The following is a 21,923-nucleotide window of genomic DNA, read 5'->3' as shown; positions in this document are numbered from 1 at the left end:
TGGTTCTGGGCCCCCTCTCCCTTCTTAGCTTGGTTCTGGGCCCCCTCTCCCTTCTTGGCCTGGTTCTGGGCCCCCTCCCCCTTCTTAGCTTGGTTCTGGGCCCCCTCCCCCTTCTTAGCTTGGTTCTGGGCCCCCTCCCCCTTCTTGGCCTGGTTTGGTGCTCCCTGTCCCTTCTTGCCCTGACTGCTGGTGGCAGGAGCACTGGCCTTAGAGCCCACTGGGGGCACAGCCACCATAGGCACTTCCTTGGGTGTGGCTTCCAAGATGGCAGACTTTGAAGCAAGAACCTGGATGGAATTCACAATAGAACTGACTGCTGGCTCCACCTTTGCCACTTTTTTCTCCTTCTTCTTTCTGTCCTTAGGGGAAGAAGCCAGCTTTTCCTGAGGCATGGCTGGTACTGTGGCTACAGGGGTATGGCCCACAGAGGAATGGACTGAAGTTGGGGCCACAGCCACAGAGGGTACGCGCACTGGTTCCTTGAGGATGATGGTCACGTTGGGATCCAAGTCATGTTCAGGTATCTTCCCATTAGGTTTCTCTTCCTTTTTCTTGGTCTTTCCTTTCTTCTCCACGGTTTTCTCCTTCTTTTTCTTCTCTCCTTTCTGGTGATGAGTTTTCGCCATCTCCTTGCGCTGGTTGGCAAGAGCTTCTTCATATGACGTCTCCTTCATGGAGAAGGTTGACACCAGGAAGATGCCGATGGCAGAAACAACCATGAACCCGCCAAAGACCACAACCCCCAAGGTCTGAGTGTCGTAGATATCCATCTTGGCTGGCTTGCTTTCCACCTGCCAACACATACAAGTAGATTACTTTCTGGACAAACCAAGGAAATGGACAACTTCCATCCCCTATCACCAAACTTAAGATTTCTCACTGTCTTCAGACTAAATTCAGAGTAGGAGCAAAGCCATGTTTGCTCTTCTTTCTTACCCTCTCTTCAGAAATGGGTAATTTTTACCTACAGCATCAATAGTTCTTTTAGCGCCGGAAATATGAACAGTCGGACGGAGGAGCACAGGGAAACAACTTGAGTTTCTAATATTCTGTAGCCACCAAAGCCTATGGTCAACAGCCCAAGTTCAAGGTGCCCCCTTGAATCTGCCCCATTTAAACCACTCATGAGCACAAGTGCTGTCCAGAAGTGAAACAACAGGGAGTAGTGGCAAGGTGGCAAAAACAGCAAAGCTAAGTATGGCTGTATGTGCCACATAGACACCACTTTTCATTTTTCACACTGGGCTGAAATCTTTACTTTTTATATTTTTCTTCAATGTAAAACTGGCTGGTTTTAGTTAAACAAACCAATAAAAAACCCAGTCAACACCAGCACATCCGCAGGCTTTCCCAGCAGGCCCCTGGCACACCACACCCTGCTTTGCAACCAGTGCCCTAAACAAAGATACTAGGGCCAAAGACCCATGGGACTGCAATCCTGAAAAGTCTTCAAGAACTTGGTGCAGCATAAAACCCTTTCTGCAGCAATACCTCCTCCATCATAGAGCCTACAATTCCCATGCCAGGAAACAGAAAGTCTTGGGAAGCCCACCAGATTCTAGGTTTGGAATTTCACATCTGTGGACTTCACAGAAGAAGAGGTAGTGTCACTAGGCTCTTTCTCAGACAACGTACCCCAAATCAAGAGGATGAAGCATTCCATTCTTGTTCCCTATGGACCAAAGTGCAAAGGATCAGAGGGAACTGGGCTTACCCTTCCTGGCCAACAGCCCAGACTTAGTTCCACTTCACCAAGCTTTTAACTCTTGTCAGTGCCATCATCCGTTCCATCCCCTGAGCTACAGAGGAGAAAGTCTAGCCCCTCTGAAGAGGACCAGCAAAGATTGACCAGTGAACTCCAAGAACTCCAGTATAGAAGGAAAAGGTTGAGATGAAAGGATAATTGGGAAAAGGTAAGAAAGTCAAGGACACTGTGTCCAGGCACTCTAGACATTGTGGTCACTTGGTCAGTGCAATTTATGTTCCTCTTTTAACAGGGGAAAAGGAAGGAAATTAGACTCTAGACAGACATTAGGACATTTTAAAGAAGGGCACTGTTTAAACACCTCAGTATCATATTCTAGGACACCTAATCTCCTCATGGTGCAAGCCCTTTTCTTTGCGTTATCCTGACCCTTTGTGTTTCCTGAGGTAGACCCTTGAGGAAAAATTGAAATGCTCATAACAAGGGTTTGCTATCACATTCGCCACAGTGATTACTGTGGCTGCTGTGACTTTGACTCTTCCATAGACTGTCACCTGGTGCTGTGTAGGACCAAGGCCCAGTACGCCATCCCTATCATTGCTTCAGCAAACAAAGTCTGAGGCCAGGCCACACTCACATGCCTTTGAAGCCTGGGCATGGCAGCTCTTATATTCCAAATGGATTCTGACTTCTAGCTATAAACCACTAGTGACATCTGATTCAAAGTGACGGTGAGCACCCCCACCTGTGATCGTCAAGGAAGGCTGTTACAATAAGCCTTTCCAGGAACTCGGAGTAGTAGGCTGGGTATTTAAAAACAAAAACAAACAAACAAAAACTTGCACTTGTCCAATCCTGACTCTGTTTTGTGTGCAGGAGGGCAGGGACAGAGTATGTGATACAGCTGATCACTCCTTCCAGGGGTAGAGATTCCCCAACTAAAACTCTTAGAAGGTGTTACAGGGCCACTCAGAACTCTGCCAACAGAGACATGCTCAGGTGCACAAAATACAGCATAACCCCAGATGTCCTATTCAGATGGCAAAGTCTCTAAAACATCACCTTTTCCTGAGGTAGACCCCACATTAGGCCACAGCTCCATAAACACCAAGTGGTCTCCTGACAACTATGCACTCAAGGGGTGGCCTCTCAAGAGTTGCAGTTGGCACCAGTCACCAGCCCCCAACACAGTGAAGGGCCATCAACAAAGCAAGGCTTGTTCTCAGCTGAGGACTATGGAGCTCTTTGCAGTCTCGTGCCTTCCAACTGCTCAGCTCAGACAGAAAAACCAAGGTTGGAAAATCAGCCTTTAATCTGACTCCACATAGGCAAACATGACACACAAAATACATTCTCCATGGGGAGCTCAGAATCAAGGTAAGCAAGCTCGGGTGAATATTCTTCCCCTGCAGCACACACAGAGCATGTTTATAACGGCAAAAATGTGTCTTCCCAACTTTTGCAGAACAAGCAGCTTTAAAAAAAAATTACATCCCTACCATTAATTCTTGAGCTAGAATTTTTTAAAAGAAAGCTTTCATGGGAAAATGAAAAGCCCTAGTCTTTAGTAACACACTGAAACATTTACAGCGAAGGCAATATCTGCAAGCAGCAAATAAATGAAAATGAAAAACAAAAATCACCTTCTGCTTTCAAAGTGAGTTTCCCTTCATGGTGGACTAGCATTGTAAGCTGGAATCCTCCACCTTCCCAACACACACCTCATGAATTTAGAACACAAACACATCCTGGGAGACTCTTGAACACAGTCTAGAATGCCTACAAAAGCCTCTAGTTCATGCTTGTAGCTTGCTCATTGTACTGAGACCAGAGTCCATATCTATTCAATGGCTATCCCTTGGGCCATGCTTACATAGGCAGATTCAGGCCAGATGTTTGCCCATCCATACTCTATAATACAACTTCACCACAGAAATTTCTATTCTGTCATTTCCATAAACTTCTACGAAATAAGTACTTTTATTTACCCACTATTGCTAAAACAGTCAAAGTGAAAGACTAACCCAGAAAGGCCCAGAGAAGGAAGTAAACAGGAAGTTATCCAAGGCCAAGGACCACTCCCAGGCTTGGCTGAATGGAACTTGCTACCATTTTAAATCCCAGAATGCTGCTACTGCTGCTACTTCTGGTCTTAGGATTTGGGGAACAAAAGGAAATGCGGGCTCTTAATTCTTCAGATATAGACTGTGGATTCTCTCTCCTAACTCAAATGCAAACTGATAAAGCCAGTTCAGCCCAATTTGGCACTTGGGATATAGGTCGATTTTAGGAAAAGGCCTTCAATAACAGCCTGAAGTTTGTCTTATCATTAGCTAGTTGTTCTACAGTGGACAACATCTGGTGCTCAGAGAAGTCATCAGGTAAAAGACAGTCTAAGATGAGAAGTCTCCAAACCTATTCCTGACACCAAGGTGATTCCCAAAAAAAATTAAGGCAGCAATGGGTTTAACTCTAACAAGATAGGTATCTCCTAATATTTTAATACAAAGATTGAGCATCTCCAATCCAAAAGTCTGAAATTTGCCTAGTTCTTAAAAGTTGAAAGCAAGAGATGGTGCAAAAATGAAAATTTCTCTACCAAACTTTATGTGATAGTCTCAGTCAAAATATAGGCACAGGCTAAGTGTGGGGTACATGTCTATAAATTCCAGGGGCACTCAGGAGGCTGATATAAAAACATTCTGAGTTCAAGGCCAGCCTGAGCTACAGAAAAAGACCCTATCTCAAAAAATAAAAATTTAAATCTGGAACATTAAAAATATGTAAAATTGAGGGCTTAGAAAGATGGCTCCGTGGTTAAAATTTGGAGCTAGAAAGGTGGCTCAGAATGAGTGCTCCTACAAAGGACCAAGGTCCTTTGCACCCAGCAAAGGTTGGGTTCAAAAGCACCCCAGCTGGGTGAGCCACATGGCGGCTCACAACTGCCTGTGACTCAGGGTTAGAGTACTGACACCCTCTTCTTGCACTGATGAGCTCTTTCATGTACATAGTACACATAAATTCACACAGGAATATAGACATACACTTAACACTAATAAATGTTCATTGTTTGAAAGTACCTTAAAATGATAAACTTACTTGAATATATAATGTATAAAGGAATCGTGAAATTAGTGTTTGGACTTGGGTTCATCCCTAAAATATCCCAAAAGCAAAATAAAACCCCACATCTGAAACACTTGTAGTCTAAGCATTTCAGAAATGGGACAGTAACCTTGTGTTGATAGCTCAGATATGCAGAAATGTGAGAAGAAAAATAGAAGTACTTCCCCCCCCCCCACCAGTCAGGTATGTCAAATACTAACATTTTCCAGACTGACTGTGTGTGCACGCATCTCTTCCAGAAAGGCTAATGCTCTTGAAAAGAACACTAATTACTTGTGTTCATGCTTATGTTATATATATAAATATTTACCTCTACAAATAAAATACAACATTGTTTTACATATGTAACTACTATGTAAAGGATATTTTACAGGGTGACTGACATCTGGCAATTTTTACCTACTCTCTATTTTGAAACTCATACAGATACAAATAACTGTGGTTCGTTCCTTTGAACTCCTATGACATGCTAACAGCCATGCTTTTGTTTTAAATTCTATGCTACTCACACAGAACTAGAGTGACATGTTCACCAGAGTAAAGGACCTCTTTCATATTCCTGACTCATGCCATTCGAAGTCAGTTCCTAGAGATGACCACTGTGACAGAAGTCACAGTCCACGATTACTAACTTTTATAAACTTTAGTATGAGAGCTGGACACAGAGCTCAAAGGTAGCACACTCACCTGCCCATGGCCCTGGATGAGCTCACTGGGGTTTCCTTTGGTAGATGACAGACAGCAGTCATCACTGGCTCTATCGCCAGTGTCACATCCTGTCTGGTTTCCTCCTTCGTTCTGTGACACAGATGGGTTTTCTCATGGATTCTATACTGTGCTCCACTGGTGTATTTACTTAAGCCCTGTATTAATGTCAAGTTTTTAGCCTATTACCCTTCCTTTAGAATTTCTACTGAGTTTTTAATTTGAACCATGCAGAATTTACATAAACATAAGGAGGAGGACTGAGGTTATGACCACAGGACTACCATCAACAAGCAACAATTCTGTAACATTACATTGGTGTCAATGTTTTATTTTAAGCTTTTAGAAATTTTTATATATGAAAATCTTCTGTATGTTTGTGATGTCAAAATTAGTGCTTTTTGTAATATCCTAGAGAAAAAGCACGCTTTGTGAATTATTTTGTCTATTCTCTCAGCTACATACAACCAGTAAATCCATGACGTTTATACATGTATCATTCACCCAGCTTTTATTACGCTAAACTCTTGTCAAATTGCAGAGTTTGCTTTTATTTTCTTGGAAGAAAACTGTACAGGGGGAAAAAAATAAAGTCCTATTTCTTGCTCTCTGTGCTACATTTCCTCTGTTCTGAGCAGAAGCGGTTGCAGTTCTGAGCAGGAGCCTCCTTAGAAGGTTACTGTATCTCCACGCCTCAGGGCTTACTATCACACGTATTTGGTAAAGCCCTTTCTTCTGGTTAAGTAGTGTACGCTATCTTCTCAGTCACCATTTCAAACATGAGCACTGAATTTGGGAAACTGTCTTTCACATTATCTGACATCTTTTCTCCTTTAATGTGAAATATATTGAATTATAATATAGTACCTCCCTTTTATCTGCTAGGACTAAGTTTCAAGAGTCCAAGGAAATCCTGACACATAGTACTGAACCCTATATGTATATGCTATGTTCTCTTGTATACACATATACCTATGATAAAGTTTAACTTATAAACTAGGCACAGTAAAAGGCAAAAACAACAATAAAATAAAGCAATTATAATAATATAATACCACTTACAGCATTGAGGGCCATAATTAAATGATTAGTCATATAATTCTACCATAGTGTATCTGATAACCCAGACTCAGGAGCAGGCAGTGTATACACTGCGTAACAGGGCAATTCATGTCCTGGGATAGCTCTTAACATTATGAGAATGACATAAAATGTGAAAGTGATTCATTACTTCTAGAATTTTTCCTTTAATAATTTTTAACTATGTTTAACCATGGATATGTGAAACAGAAACATTTGACAGAAATTCTTTTTAAATAACATCTCTAGATTTGATCTTCAAAGTGAGAGAAATCAGGTCACTCTCATTGTCACCTGAGTAGCAGGCCACTAGATTCTCATCGAATGAGTTTAGGATTGGCCCTTCCTTCACTCCTGTGCACAGGGACAGTTTGTGTAAAACTGTGCTTGTTCTCTGTAGGTTTAGAAGACTACAGGATGAGAGTAACTGTCAAGGTGGGTGTCAGTGAGCAGTTCTTAGAGAGAGAGAAGGCAGGAAGAGCACTGATGTAACCACCGAGACAACCTGAGGATGACTGAGAACCAACTTCTGGGTTTGTGATCCAATAAGATTTCATCATTTCCTCTATTATCCACTGGTTTACATTGTTTTTCCAACTACTTGGCATGAATGTGTACTGATTTTGGGTTCTCTCTTGGTAGCAAATACTTGTAAGGCAATATATTCCCTCTAAATACTTCTATAGCTTCATCCTTCAAATATAAAACACAATTTGCATTACTGTTCAATCTCCAAATCCCTGTGTCTTTCTTTGACTTGTGATATGGCAATGCATTTAACTTCCCTAACATACAGAAAGGATTGAATTATCACAGACAAATCCTAATTTTAACTTCACTGTAAACATCCGTATTTTTAACTATAATCTTAAATCAATCCCTCCCTTCCTCTCTTTCTTGCCGCTAGGTTTTTGCTTAATCCAAGAGCTGTTAGAGCCCTCACCCTTCCTCTGTGCTCACAGGCTTCTCCGTTGTTTCTTGGACTCTATCAATTTGTTTTATTTGTGACCATCTTGTTAGGATATAAAATCACAATTAATACATCTTCCTGGTTAAGTACCTATTTCTCTTCCCATTTAAGAATGACTCTCTTCAATAAAAATAAATTATTAGTAAATAATTTATTTTCATTAAATTCTAGTTTATCTGATTATTTTCAAAACTTCTCCAATTCTTGTAAGATTATTAGACTGCAATTCTTCTCTTTATTTTCAACTTTTCTGTATTCATATTTTAAGTGTTACTCCTAAAACTAGCATACAGCTGGATTTTATTTTAATCCCAGTGGCAATCTACCAACATGTACTGTGATTTTCTGTAGAGTGGACTCAGTCATTCTATTCTCTTGTGGTGCCTATAGGTAACAGCGTTTCTTTACTTACACCTTCACCGCTTCTGCAATGTTTGACTATTCAAGCACTAGCCTTTCTTGCTTAATAGCTTAGGGGTTAAACATGGTACTTTTTTGAAACTGAGTTCCTGTTAATATTTATTTGTTTTTTGAGACAGGATCTCAGTATGTATTCCTGGCTGGCCTAGAACACTCTAGGTAGACCAGGCTGGCTTCAAACTCAGAGATCTGCCTCCCAAGTGCTGGAGTTGAAGGGAGGGATGCACCAACACACCTAGCTCCTTTACATTTCTACCTGAAATGTTCCTTACTCCACGTTTCCAAAGGACCATACTGACTCAGTTCTACCTGCCCGCCCCTCCCCTGCTCCAACAGGAGAACCTAAAAGGCTCTAAGTTTGTTGCCTTAGCCCTCCCTGCTCCACCGTGCGCGTCTCCACTAATCACTGTTGCTCTGACAGACAGATGGCTACACTGCTCAGAAGTTTGTCATGTGTTCACTACTTTTCTGTTGGGCTTTACTGAGAACAATTCTTTAGCAACTTTCCCCTAAAAATCAATTTATCTTTGCTTCAACCAGGCCTTGAAGGGAGTCACCAGCCATGGACTGATTGCTGTAAGTACTAGGAACCTCTGATGGAAAATTTTCAGCTTTTGTCCCCCTGCCTCAGGACAGAACAGTTACCCGCTGTCTCCTCTTGCTACTAACTAGAAAACTGCCTGCCCTTTCCTGGAGAAAATTGCCAGCCCTTCAGAAGATCAGGACATAGTAGGTGTTGGTCCTCACTTCCTATCTCAAATTCCTGTTCCTCCAGCTTCCCAGACCCCACCCAACAACACCCCTAAGTCAGGTCAGGTTGGGTTCAGTCACTCCTCTCACTATCATGCAATCTCTGCTCCCGTGAAGCGCAACGCCCATTAACATTAACTAGTGTTTTCAAAGAAGCATCAGAGCCTGGTATCTAAAAATTTAAATGTAACCTGTTTTTTTAAACAGAGAAAATGTAGCAACTAAAAGTAGGATTTTGAAATAATTTATTTCATGTCTTAAAAGTAACTTCCTACTTTAAAGAAACAATGCCACTCATTTTAAAGAGCTGAGCCCCTAAAAATAGAAATATATTCTAATATAAGCCTTGCTTAATCATCAGCCATTTCAGATTCAATTTCTATGCTTGAGGGGAAAATTTTTTTTAAAAAATTAACAAGCTTTTGTGTTTCTTTTTTTAAAAAGTATTTGAAAAAGTAGGTATCTGAACAGACCTAAATCCTCTGGGAGTTTATAAGAAGCCACCAGCTTCCACTTAATCAAGGAAGACAACAGGCCAGCATGGCAAGATCAGGATTCTCAGAACAGACAACTGGCCCACATGGCTTCCTTAGACATTTATCTCCAGAACATAGAGACCAGGCGGTATCACACTAGCCAATATCAGACCTCAGTAGATATAGCTGTGCTAGAACTATTAAATATTCTATCAGGGTGTTTGTTAATCAGCACTCATATCAACAAATCCAAAGAGAAAAAAAACACAGGTACCCTGATGGAGAAAAATGTTTTGCCGTGCTCAAGAGATGTTTCTTGCTCTTCAGTTTTATACTCCTGCAAATGGTCACTAAGGTTCCGTGTCTGTCTGTTGCTGGCATACAAATGTGTGAATGACTTTCTAGCAGTTACTGTTTTCCTGAGCAATTCTGCCTAATTCTAGTGACATACCTTTAGATTTTCTTTTTCCTTTTTAGTTTTCTGTATCTGTAATCATACAAAGCAATTTGTTCCTTTTTCCCAACCTTGACATGTTCTGCTCTTTTTCTTTCCCCTGAATTTCTGCAGAGTAGGACCTCCATTAAAACACCAAAGAGGAGGACAGTAGACAGTCTTTCCTCATATCAAAGGGACAATTGTAGGTGCCTCATGGAGGTGATGCTTACTGACTTTGCAGAAATCCTTTCCAGGTTAAAGAAGTTGCTTTCTATTCCTAGTATGCATGATTCTACAGTGGGTCCTAGCATATGTTTTCTTGGTTAAGACGATTACTAATCTACTCTTGTAACCTGTCAGGATGGGAGATGGACATACATTTATTTCTCAACACTAAGTTCGAAGTCCCAGGATGTACATCACTTTGCTGTTCTATGCACTGTTGGGTTTGGCTTTGACTCTTAGGTGTGAGATGACAGTGATTTCCTCCCCTCTACTATTCCTACAGAACAAGGTTAGCTGTCATCAGAATGAACAGCTCTATAACCAACTCTGCCACCTCTCTCCTAAGTTTGAGAAAACAACAGAATGTTAACTCTTTACATGCTTGGTAGGGCAAACCAGTAGAAGCATTTGGCCTGGCATTTTCGTCATGAGGCTTACTTGTGGATCTATTTCCTTATGATCACAGGAACATCCAGTTTTCTCTCACCTATGTTTAATACTGATAAGTTCAATTTTCTAAAAATGTATTGTCACAACTTGCAAAATTTTTGTCATGTTAACCTGTAAAAAATAAGCTGTGTATAATGAGTAATGTATCTTTCTTCTCCCCTTTCTATTAAAAATGTTTAAGACCACATAGCCTAGACTGGCCTCAAGACATTTTCAATCTCAGCCTTCTGAATGCTCAGGACAAAGCCATGTGCCATTGTACCTGACTGTTTTAGAAAAGCACCAATGGTATTAATTTTAAAAACAAATAAATAAATGAGCATGCTCTTCATAAATACCACTTGTCCTTTCAACATTGCATCTGTAGGGAAGACCCGGTCTATGTACTTCATGTTGTCTGCTTGACATCTGCCAATGCCCATCATCTCTTCTAAGGAGGCCCGTGTTCCTGCCCGTGTCCCTGTCTGTGACCCTACCTGTGGCCCTGCCTGTAACCCTGCCTGTGGCCCTGTCTGTGTCCCTGCCTGTGACTCTGCCTGTGGCCCTGCCTGTGGCCCTGCCTGTGGCCCTGCCACATGTTTGTTTTCTGTTTCCTTTGTTCTTCTAATACTTCAAGACTGACTCAGGCTTATTCTGACTTTTATCAAGTTAAAGAAGTTGCTTTTTATCCTAGTTATCATAGATTGCATAGAAGCACTGCTCAATAATTTTCTTCTTCCCTCTTTGAATGTGTTTAAAGTTATTAATCTGTCAGAAAATATTCCAGCTATATACTACAAACCTAATACATAGCATTTTCTTTACTGCTGTCAAAACATTTTATACTTCCCTACTTTATGACCTACAAACATTAGAAGTATTTTCAAATTTCCAAATACATGGTGATTTTCTACTTATCTTTTTATTCCTATTTCTGATTTAACTGGAGTGACTATAAGACCCTCGACACAGCCATCTGAACACTATAAAGTGTGTTATGCGACTGTGGGTTTATTTTTATATAGTCACATACAGACTGCATTCTTCACTGGTCCGTCCCAAGTTGATGATTAGTTATAGGATCACTGAAATTTCTCTGCTGTAGTTATAAATTAGACCATTTCCTAAGTATTTCTGACCATTTTCACTTTAAACACTGAGGGCCAGTAAAAGGCTCAGGAGGTAAAGACACTCACTGTGCAAGCCTGGCAAGCTGTGTGATCCCTGGAACCCACAGTGGAGGGGAGAACTCACGTCCACAAGCTGTCTCTCACCATGTACACACACAATAATTGTTTTAGAAGTTAAAATGTATAAGTTGTTGAACTGACCTCCCTCTAGAATGCTTTATACCTGATCTAAGCCAAAAAGCTGCTAAATGATCACCATGTACTTTTTATTCTGCCTTGAATTCTAGTCTCATAATACTGACATAACATCAGTTTTCTTTCTGTTCTTTTAAGATTGAGCAGGGAAGGAGGTGGTCCTTTCTATGTCAGGCTATCCCAGGATAGCACACAGCACCAGCACACACATGCAGGCTTTCTTTTGGTGGTATTTCTATAGCTACTGCATCTGTGACAGTGCAATAGCTGTATTTTTAACATTCAGCACAAACAGTATCTTTATGCTTTCACTGGAGTATTTGGGTAATTGACATTTAATATGAACATTAATACACTTGGGTTTAAATCTGTATTTTGTCAAACATTAGTTTCCCAACTGTCCTGGGCTACTTTTGTCTTTGTTGATTAATTCTGATGTTTTGTTTCTCCTTCTTGTATTATATAAGTAACCCATTTTTTTAATTCTTTAGTGGCAACCTTTGAAAAAAGTTAACATTAAGGAGTCATAAAAGTTAAACTTTTATCCTGTCCCACTATTCCTTTCCTCTCCCTTTACAGTCTTTCTGTATTTGATGTCAGTTCTTCAGACTTACTGTCATGCTGGCATTTGTTAAGGACCATCTCCATGCTAACCTTCCCTCCCTGCCTGGCTTTCCTGGTGAATGTTGGAACGGTCTTGCTTCTGCCTTAAAGCGATCTTCTCACCTACTGCTGAGTTTTCCTCTAGCTACATCATGAATTACATCCATGTAGATCATTTTTACTTTGTTTGGGATGTTTGGGGATTTTTGAAAAGACGGGTATATCATCTCTGAGATTATCAGCTACACTGGTTGTTCTACTCTCTCCCCTGGAACTGTAATTCGACACACTGCTCAGTCTGGTCCCCTTGGTTCTCCATTGCTCCTATAAACCTGTCAGTGGTTTTCCAATGAAGTCTAGGAATAGTCTTCTGCTCCACTTTCCAAGTCAGGTCTTCTGATCTAATCAGCTACTGGATCCGCTTGCTGTATTTTTATTATAGTTTATTAAAGTTTTTATACCTATAAGTTGAACTTGGCCCTTTTTCAAATGTGTTCACTCACTCTACAGTTTCTATTACTTGTAGAACCTTTAAACTTTCCCTGTTACTTCAGCACAGTAACTGGTGGCACTTAAATCCATCTCAATCACGCTAGCTCATGGATTCACAGGGCTGTTCCTACGGTCATTGTCCACAGAACTTTGCACGTTCCTCTTACAAATAAGTGTGATCCTTCAAATACTCAAAGGACTGCCCTAGAAGCACTGACCAGTCACCTCTAAAGTACAGAATCTTCAATGGGCTTGAACTTCTCAGCATGTCCTAAGCCCTGCATGAAAGACTTGTGACTTCCACTTTCAAGCTGTGCTCCCCTATCCTAGCAGCTCTAGGGTTAAAAAAAAAAATGTTCTGTTTTCTGTTTTTGTTTCTTTTCTGCCATGCGGAGGACAGAACCCATGGTCTCCTCAATGTTAAGCAGGAACCAACCATTCAGCTACATTCTGGACACTTAATGCTGGTCTGTTATCTCCCTCAAGGTCCATAGGCCTTAGTGGTTAAAGCTCTTAGGATCATTTCCTATCATGCTGCCCACACTCATCCCTGCCCTTTGTCCCCAGAAATACCACTGTTTGCCAAGCTTGCTAAAAGTGCTACAGGGCTGTGTTTGGCCTCCTGGATACCCACCCTATTTATAATCTTCTTAGGAATCTTCTGGGCCAACTTATGCTTTTCAGGAGGCATTTAAAAATCTTTTATATAGAACTTGTCCAACTCAGAGGACTGGCCTAGAAAACTTCTAATACCAGAAACCTGGTGCCTCTTCCATGATATCTGCCATGTCTGCCACTCAGAGCTAAACGAGATCATAGCTCACTAGGTCTTAAATTTAAAAGAAAGATTACTGCTACATGACAAGAAGTCTAGCTGGGCCAGGGAAATGACACAGAGCTGGACACCCAGGTCCCTCTTTATCTGTGGCTTTACTGTTGGAGGCTTCAGTAGCCACTGGGCAGCCAGTTGACTTACTACCACAGAGGCACGGCTGACCTCACTTCCTTACCAGAAATGTGGGTTCAGTGTAGTACAATTTCTATAGGACAGATAACTTTATTACTGTATATTGTTACAACTGTTAAACTTTATCATTAATTTTTCTAGTTTATTGCTCATAGTATCTAATTTGTAAATTTGACTTAATAAGTATCTAAAGGAAAAAACAAAGTACATACAGGGTTCAGCATTATTATCTACAACTTCAGGCATCTAATAGGGATCTAGGGAAGTATCCCTCACAGATAGGGGAATATTGTACTCCATAGTAGACTGGGGGTGAAAAAAATAGGAAATCCTGTAGGGATACCGCCCTAACACACACCCCTAGAGCTAGACCAGTACTCTAACCAGGAAGTGTCTGTTCCTTCGTTTTTTATAAAGTCCCCAGGTAGAAGGGCTCGTTTGGAAAGGACTGCTCAGCTTCCTCCTTCACTGCCCAGGAGGAGCTGCTCTGCCACTTGGCCTTTTGGTGAAGAACATCAGCAGTCCCACTGACTTCTCTCCAGAGCTCTTTGCAAAGGCCCACTCTGATCAACACATTTTACTGACCCAACAGTCCCACCTCCAACGACAGAGAACTTCTAGCATATGGGAATTAATTCTTTTTATTATCAATGGTGATTCAAACCTCACTTTAGTCCTTTTTTAAAAGTCAGCCATTTTATAATATACCCTAAGCTCTCAAATACTACAATAAAAGTATAAATTACTACAAGCACTTTGAAAAAGCCTGGCACTTTTCTCTAAGGCTGAACATATGCCTCTTTATGGCCCACAATTCCAGATTTAGATATCAGACCCAATAGAAATATGCGTGCATGCTAACCAAACGTTTGGGCGAGACCAATTATGCCAGGGTTATTTATCCACAACAGCTCCTCCCTGGAAGCTAGCCAGATGCTGTGCTACAGCCACACATTGGATGAAACAAGAACATATGAATGAACCAGCACTATCTCAACCACATGAATGAATCTTACATACACACCAAGGGAAAGACACATGAGCCTATGTCATGTGATCCACTTCCATTATGTTCAAACACTGGCAAAGAGACTCTGATATATAAACAGGAAAGCAGGTATCCTTGAAGAATAGCTATAAAGGAATATAGGAACACAAAGAGAACTAGTTAAACAAGGTGTGCAGTATAAATAAGTGTATTTCACTGTGGCTCAAGTACACACACATTTATTTCTGTAAAGAATTAAAAACATGCATGCCTTGCATCCTGAAGGGGGGCACCTTTAGAAACTAAAGAGCCTGTCATGGAGGGCTGTTGCTCCCAATACTTTCCAGCTCTAGCAAACATATAGGACATTGCTGTCTCCAGAGAGAAATTAACGAAAGCTCAGTCAAGAAGGTATCCCCTTCCTGGAGTCTCCAGGGTTTCTCATTAGCCTTGCCTACTGCTCTGTTCTCTTCACTGTCTTTAAAAATTAAAACAGTATAAAAGGTGGCCCAGGATCATCAAACTTACCAGGGAAGCAACTTATAAGGGTGAGGAGTGGCTGGGCTTCAAAGGCACAACTAAAGTGGGCCTCAGAGAAGTCTCTTGGCATGTCACTAATAAGACTTTTCATTAATGGTTTTAATAATTCACTTACCCTTCATCTCCTTTTCTCAATCACTGTGATTACTATGAAGTGACTTTTCTAACTACAGTACAAACATTATCTACAGGAAGTAATATAGCCAACAGAAATAAAGCTACATCTAATTCTTATTCAGGAACACTCTTCATGGAAAACAAAGTTGATTTCAATTCAGCTGAACTGTATTTTTAAACACAAAATGCAAAGTTCCAGAAAACATGGGTATGGACAAGGGTCTTTTACCCTTCTATATAAAATGAGTCAATCATATGTTCCCACCACAAAGGACTGGGACTCTAGGACATACTTGCCATTTCTTTGCCAACAGTAGGAGGGAGAGTGGAAGAGAAAAGAGGGAGAGGGTCTGGAATCTGATCTTACCAACTAGATCACCTTGCCTCAGCCATTTTCTCCACCTCAGCTACTTTCCATGCAAAGTTCCTCAGGAGACACTGCCGTCTGTACTCATCAGCTCCTCTCACTCCTTAGCCTGACAAAAAGTCTGACTGAGAGAAGGGAAAACACCAGCCAGCTATAAGACAGCAATTCTCCCTCCTCCTGTCATAGCACACTTTGATTCTCCAAGCACAAAATTCAAAGCTTTTTAGAAAAAGCCACCACACTGTTCAAACCAAAAATAATGTTTTGTTTCCTAGACAGACTAGTTAGTTCCTCTGCAAGCCTGACCCAGGCCCTGCTGTATCCTGGGAAATGTGGGCGATCCCTGTTAATACTCCTCCTGGGACCAGAGCAAAAGTGAAGACACACACTCAGTCTAAGGCCATGAAACTCCCACAGACTGAAGAGCCCAGGACAGAGCCAGCATCCAAGCCCATGCCCCTGCCCCAAGGATCATTTATACCTCTGGCTTCTGAGGGCAGCAAAGGGCTGATGAAGCCTGACAGCACCACTCAACGTTCTTATCAATTTCTCAACTGGAGCCAGACTGGAGGTAATCCAAAACTCACTCTCATTTGGCTCTGGGATGTTTTTGTATTTATATTTGATACTCCAGGAATCCAGACTACTTTGAGCTAAATGATTATAGAGTTGCATGGGAAAAGCCTCTCCATTAGCCCAGCAAGTATGGACAGCTACGAGGTGCTGTAACTGTTCTAGACCCTGGGACACCTGGGGAAATGAATCAGATAATGTTCCCATATTGACAAGAGTTTGTGCTCCAGTGGAAACAATGATAGGCAAGTCAAATACAGGACACATATCAAGTGGTAGGAATGAGGAGAGAGTTATGCACAGGTTGGATACGATGGAAGGGTTTCTGTCAACTTTAAACAAGATGATCAACAGATCTGAAGCAGGGCAGGAAGCAACTGCATGTCTATTAGGAAAAGCTCCCCAGGTAAAAGTAACACATCCCAAAGCCCTGCAGCAAACACAAGTCTAAGGCCCACAGAGGTGGTCAATGTGGCTGGAGAGAAGGGAAGGGAGGAGGCAGAAGTAGAGCACAAGGATAATGGGGCCCAGGAAGTCACTGGCAAGATAGACCAAGGACAGGACACAGAGAAACTGTCTAGAAGACAGGGTAAAGTCAGAACTGGGAGACCATCTCAAAGACTAGTGTTAAAACAGGCTCGAGGTGACATGACAGAGGGATAAAGTGGGACCAGCAGAGAGGGTGCGAAGGGCCAGTCTCTCCCTTAGATAGCTGAGCTGATGGGATTTGTAAGAGGAGAGAGCAATGATTACAGATAAACCAGGTCCCGTGGCCTGAGAGATGGAGCCACCTGATCTGCTTCCAAATGTTACAAGAAAGGGACACTGAAGCCCAAGAAGGAAAGAAAGGTCAAACTCCTTGTTCCAAGGATTCGAACCCCAACTCAGGGCTGTCCATAGCACCCTAAGCTACAGTATGCCCTACTGCAGCTCCACGGATCATCAGGGACTGCCAGGCGCACCATATGCATCAGGTTAGACCTGCTGCTGCTAAAGGACCACAGCTTACAAACACTACAAAGAAATCAGACCAAATCTTCCTCGCTATTCTTGTAAAAGCCTTAAAAATCTAATTTTAATGAAAAAAAATCCTCCATTTTTAAAAGGTTGCTTTGTTAGTAACAAGGGGTTGGAGTCTATACATAAACTAACACAGGCCTTGTCTACTCACAGCCTGTCCAAGCTTCAGGTATAGAATTAAAGGTTTAGGTTCAAGAAGGTCATCTAGTCCAACTTCTGAGTCAGCTGATGCCCTTATCACTGAAAAGAGCTGAAGACTTCCTGCACAATCTCAGTGGGCCTTCTCTCTGACCAGCAATACATTAACTAGTTGCCCATGACTGGAGGTTTCCTTTAAACTTGGGCCTTCTGTCAGTCTACTGAGCACTGATATATGATTAAAAGAAAGAATTAAAAAAAAAATTCTTCCCAAGTCCCAGCGAGCTTTCAAAGCCGTATGGAGTACTTACAGGACCTGCAAGGGATCACTGAAGTGCTCAGGAAATGCCTTGCAACAGGCAGAGAGGAAAACTCCAGTAAGTGCTGGGGACCAGACAGGTATTCCAGCCCTGGCTAAATAACCTCGAGACATACACTCCATATAGCATCCTTTATAACGCTGCTGTCCATTTCGAAGAGCTGACAGACACACACTACCAACACTTAAAAGGAAAAACAGAAAGTGAGTCTGACTTTAAATTTGGGTGTGTGCTTGGCTGTTTCAGGAGACTCATTCAGAATCTGCCTATGAAAACAATCTCCTAGGAAGTCCCTGAGTTACTATTCCATAATGCTAAGCAGCCTCCATCGTCTAGGCTTTCTCACTCAGAATTAAATATTTACCTTCCTCACAAGCTGCATACTTCCATCTAATGCCTACTCGTTTTTCCTGTGTTTGGTACATTTGGCTGTCTTCATGCTGTTGGTTTTAGGTAAAGGAACCTGTCCTGCCCTACCCCTTTTCCACATGTGCAGAGTTGAGACTGGGATTCTTGTTTACAGACTTATTTTATGTATGAGGGTCTGCACATATTGATATGCATCATGTACATCGCATACACTCTGTGCATCTAGTGTACAGAGGTCAGAAGTAGACTTCAGATCCACCATATAGGTGCTAGGAACCAAATCCCAGTCCTCGGCAGGAAGAACAAACGCTCTTAACTGCTGAGCCAACTCTCCAGGCCCCAAGACTAATGTTTTCTAAAGGTGACAAGTTATTGGGCTAAGTGCTTAAAGTGCAATTAGCATCTGTTTTGGCAGACAAATGGGCATTTCACCTAATTCAACATTATTATGTTTTCACGTCATCAGGAAAAACAGGGACTGAACCTTTGGAGATCAGCAGCCACCCCAGCCTGGTGCTGCCTGGTCCAGCTTGCCAAGACAATGTGGATGAGGTAACTCTATATTCAACTACTCAGCATTTTTAACTTGGCTAAGAAACAGATGTTCAACTGTTACTACACTTTAACTTACATAGCTGTATGTGGTTACAGTTGTACACAGTATGGATGATGCTATTGTGGACAACTTCATACAAATTCAGGTGTCACCCAATTATTTGTATGTATGGAGTTTGAAAGCCCTGAACAAAGACTTTTCAGAAAGGAATAAAATGCCAAATGCCTTCCTGCACTGCCAAATTGTTACTGACTCTATATCTTGCCACTAAAACTCATTTTTACCTTCTAGTTCTGTGTCCTTTCTTGGGTAATTATTGTCCCAACAGGATAGATATATGTGGCCCCACAGCATATTCAGATAGCTGGACTGATGTCACCTAGCAGTTGACAACAGGAACAGATTCCCAAACTTTCTTACCTGCTAGGCTTCCAGGTTCTCATCTACTGAAAGGGTAACAACAATGCCTACCCCAAATATGGGCATATTGTGTCTAAAATCACAGCAGTATGGTATCTGATTCTAAATTGCAAGCATTTTAAAATTAAGCTGGATTTAGATTCTTTTAAACCATGAGATAGTAGTCTCTCTAATCAAGTATGAACTACAGAAACTCGCGACTTCAAACCCCTAAGAGCCCCAATCTTGGCCTCCTCCAGGAGTTAAGACAGTCCATGGTTGCACTGCTCATTGGAGAAAGAAACTCAGAGGCCTTCCCCACTGTAGGCCTGGAATTTATAGAGGGATAACACAATGGATGTTTTCCTTCTAGAAGCAAGAGTTGAACAAGGAAAATCATAAGGGTTGTTGGCTCTACCTCTTTACCATATGTCTATTAGTTATAGCTTCTGGGGATAAAAGAATGAATAAGAATCTGGGCTCCTATGCTTTTAAAAGGTATCTCTGCTACACAATAATCCAATATTCCAATTAAATCATTTGCATGCAGCCATTTAAACTGAGTTTGGTGCTATATAATTATTGTAGCATGTAGAGTTAAGGCTCATTTCAGCAAAGAGCATAATTGCTCGAATGTGACTCAATTCAGGATTTATTTAAAACTCTCCATCAAGCTGGGTGTTTAGGTGCACACCTGTAATCCCAGTACTTGGGAGGTAGAGGCAAGAGAGCCAGGCATTCATGGTCAGCCTAGACCACACAGAGGGCAGTAAGTACCTAAGACTCTGTACTGAAAAACTACAGGAAGAAAGGAAAAAAGGAGGGAGGAAGAAAGGATGGGAGGAGGGGAAGGAGGAAAATAGAATGAAGAAAAATGTTTCCCATTCACAAAAAACATCCATACATTATAATACCACTCTAACTACTTAGAACAGATAGACAGTCAGAGCTCAAGTCCTAAACATGAAAACGGAAAGTTCTGTTGTAGCTTATGCCACAGCTTCAAACAAACCCGCTGATGCCAAACCTCAAGACCTCTCCTGGCCCTCCTCCCCCAATCCTGGTCTTCTGTAGGCCTCAACTAGTCCAGGAGCCCAGCAAGCCAGATATGCCCTGGCATCTAAATGGAAAACTAACAGGTCTGTGCTGACCTCTTCGGACTTAAACAGAAGGGAAGCAGCATCTCCAGGCCCTCAGAACAGGAAGCTGCTTCTAAAGAAACAAGTTGGCAGACCACAGTGGGCTGACCTTACAAAGTTCATTAACACATTAAGACAACTCCCAGCAAATCCCAGAAATTTCTCTAGGTTCAGGAAGTTAAGACAAACAAGAACAGTTAGAAAAAATGTAAGGAAGCGGTGTGGATGGTGAGAGAATACTCGACTGTGAAGGGCTGTGTCCTTTGTGCAGTTCTTTGGCCTACAATGTGAGCCTCTACTCAAAATTCCACCCAGAACCCCAACCCCCACCATTAGGCTTTCAGCAAATGAACGACTAGCTTAGCAAATAGAGATGTGGGAGGCTCTAGGGATCCTTCCAAGTTTCATTTCCTTGGTGTTTCCCAGTCCTGACCTCTGACCTCAGGAGTTATTGCCAAACTGCCCTGTTTTGCACAAGATCTCATACTTCCTGCTCAGTTCCCCTGACCCCAGTGGTGAGTGGGTGGTACTATCTTCAGGCTAGAGATAAGGAAACCCAGGTTCAGAGGTTAGGAGACATGACCCTCCGGTGTTCAAGGGGCTGGAATCCAGGTGTGTGACTTCTGCAGTGGTTCACAGTGCAAGCCAGGCTCCACCTTGTTCCCTTGTCTCTCACGTCCCTAAACACACATCCCACAAGAACAGTCAATAGCAGTTGGCCAATTCCCCTACATGTGCTAGGTCTCCACTACTGTCTCTCAGAGACAAGCAGGAACCCAGTTTTATCGGATGGGAAAATGGGAAGCCCTTTTAGCGAAAGCACTTGGTTAGCAACCGTCCACAAATCGTGACACCTACGGGAAAGAGTCCCTAAAGCATCCTGCACAGCCCGCAGTAAGCGCGGGCCAGTCGGCCTCCCTTCCCCAGGCACTGCCGGGGAGCCTGGCGGGCCCGGACAGACGGCGGGCCCAGTGCCAGCGCGCTTGGCCCGCCGGGCCGGAGGTGCCGGCTTCCGCCCAGGCCTGGCACCACCGGTCCATTCATCGTGGGCGCGGGAAAGAGAGGACAGGCAGGACCCCGGGTGGCCCCAACCCTGGCCAGGTCTGGCACCCTCGTGCCGGGTCCGCGAGGACCCGCCGGGAAACGGTGCAGCGGCCCTGCCGCCAGGGGGAGCAGGGAGTCTCATCCCGTACTCCGGGAAGTTGCTACGGTCAGTCCCGGACAGCATCCGCGGCGAGCACTGTGGCCCCCGCCCGCTCCGTCGGGGCCGCCGACGTGTCAAGTGGCCACAGCCCGCAGCCCGGGGCTCTGGGCCCCGCATCGCCAATCCAGTCTCAGCCCTCGTCCCAGGCCGGCCCACTGCCTTCCGCCCCCCCCAACCCCCTCTGGCCCGGACTCCGGCCCGGCAACGTCATCCGGTGGCTTCCCGAAACTTAACCCCTTCCTCCGCCAGCTGTGCGCCGCCCCGCCCCGCCGCCAACTTTCTTAGCCCAACTTCGGAGCGCGCGGGCCGGTCCGACGGCCGGGCCGAGAGGGAGGGGTCGCCACGTCGCGCCGCGGGGCCGCCGCAGCTCCTGGCCGGCCGGCTGGGGGATCCACCCCGAGGGGCGCGCTCGGCCGACGCCCCTGCACGGGCTCGGCCTGGCACACGCAGCTCCGTCCCACCCGAGGGGCCGCGGCCACCGCCA

General features: G+C 43.1%; 1 protein-coding gene across 3 annotated transcripts in view; it reads right to left on the bottom strand.

Moving 5' to 3' along the window:
* Positions 1 to 21,923, bottom strand: part of Rrbp1 (ribosome binding protein 1) — a 66,731-nt gene that overhangs the window by 39,557 nt on the left and 5,251 nt on the right. For all 3 annotated transcript variants that reach the window (XM_028757247.1, XM_028757241.1, XM_028757245.1), the window contains exon 2: positions 1 to 791. This exon is cut by the window's left edge and continues 1,181 nt beyond it. In XM_028757247.1, the coding sequence (XP_028613080.1) occupies positions 1 to 770 (770 nt within the window). In that variant the 5' untranslated portion in view covers positions 771 to 791. The remainder of the gene's footprint in view (positions 792 to 21,923) is intronic.

This window comes from Grammomys surdaster, unplaced genomic scaffold, assembly GCF_004785775.1.
Source record: "Grammomys surdaster isolate TR1022 unplaced genomic scaffold, NIH_TR_1.0 129, whole genome shotgun sequence".
Taxonomy (NCBI): Eukaryota; Metazoa; Chordata; class Mammalia; order Rodentia; family Muridae; genus Grammomys; species Grammomys surdaster.
This window is presented reverse-complemented; position numbering and strand designations above follow the sequence as displayed.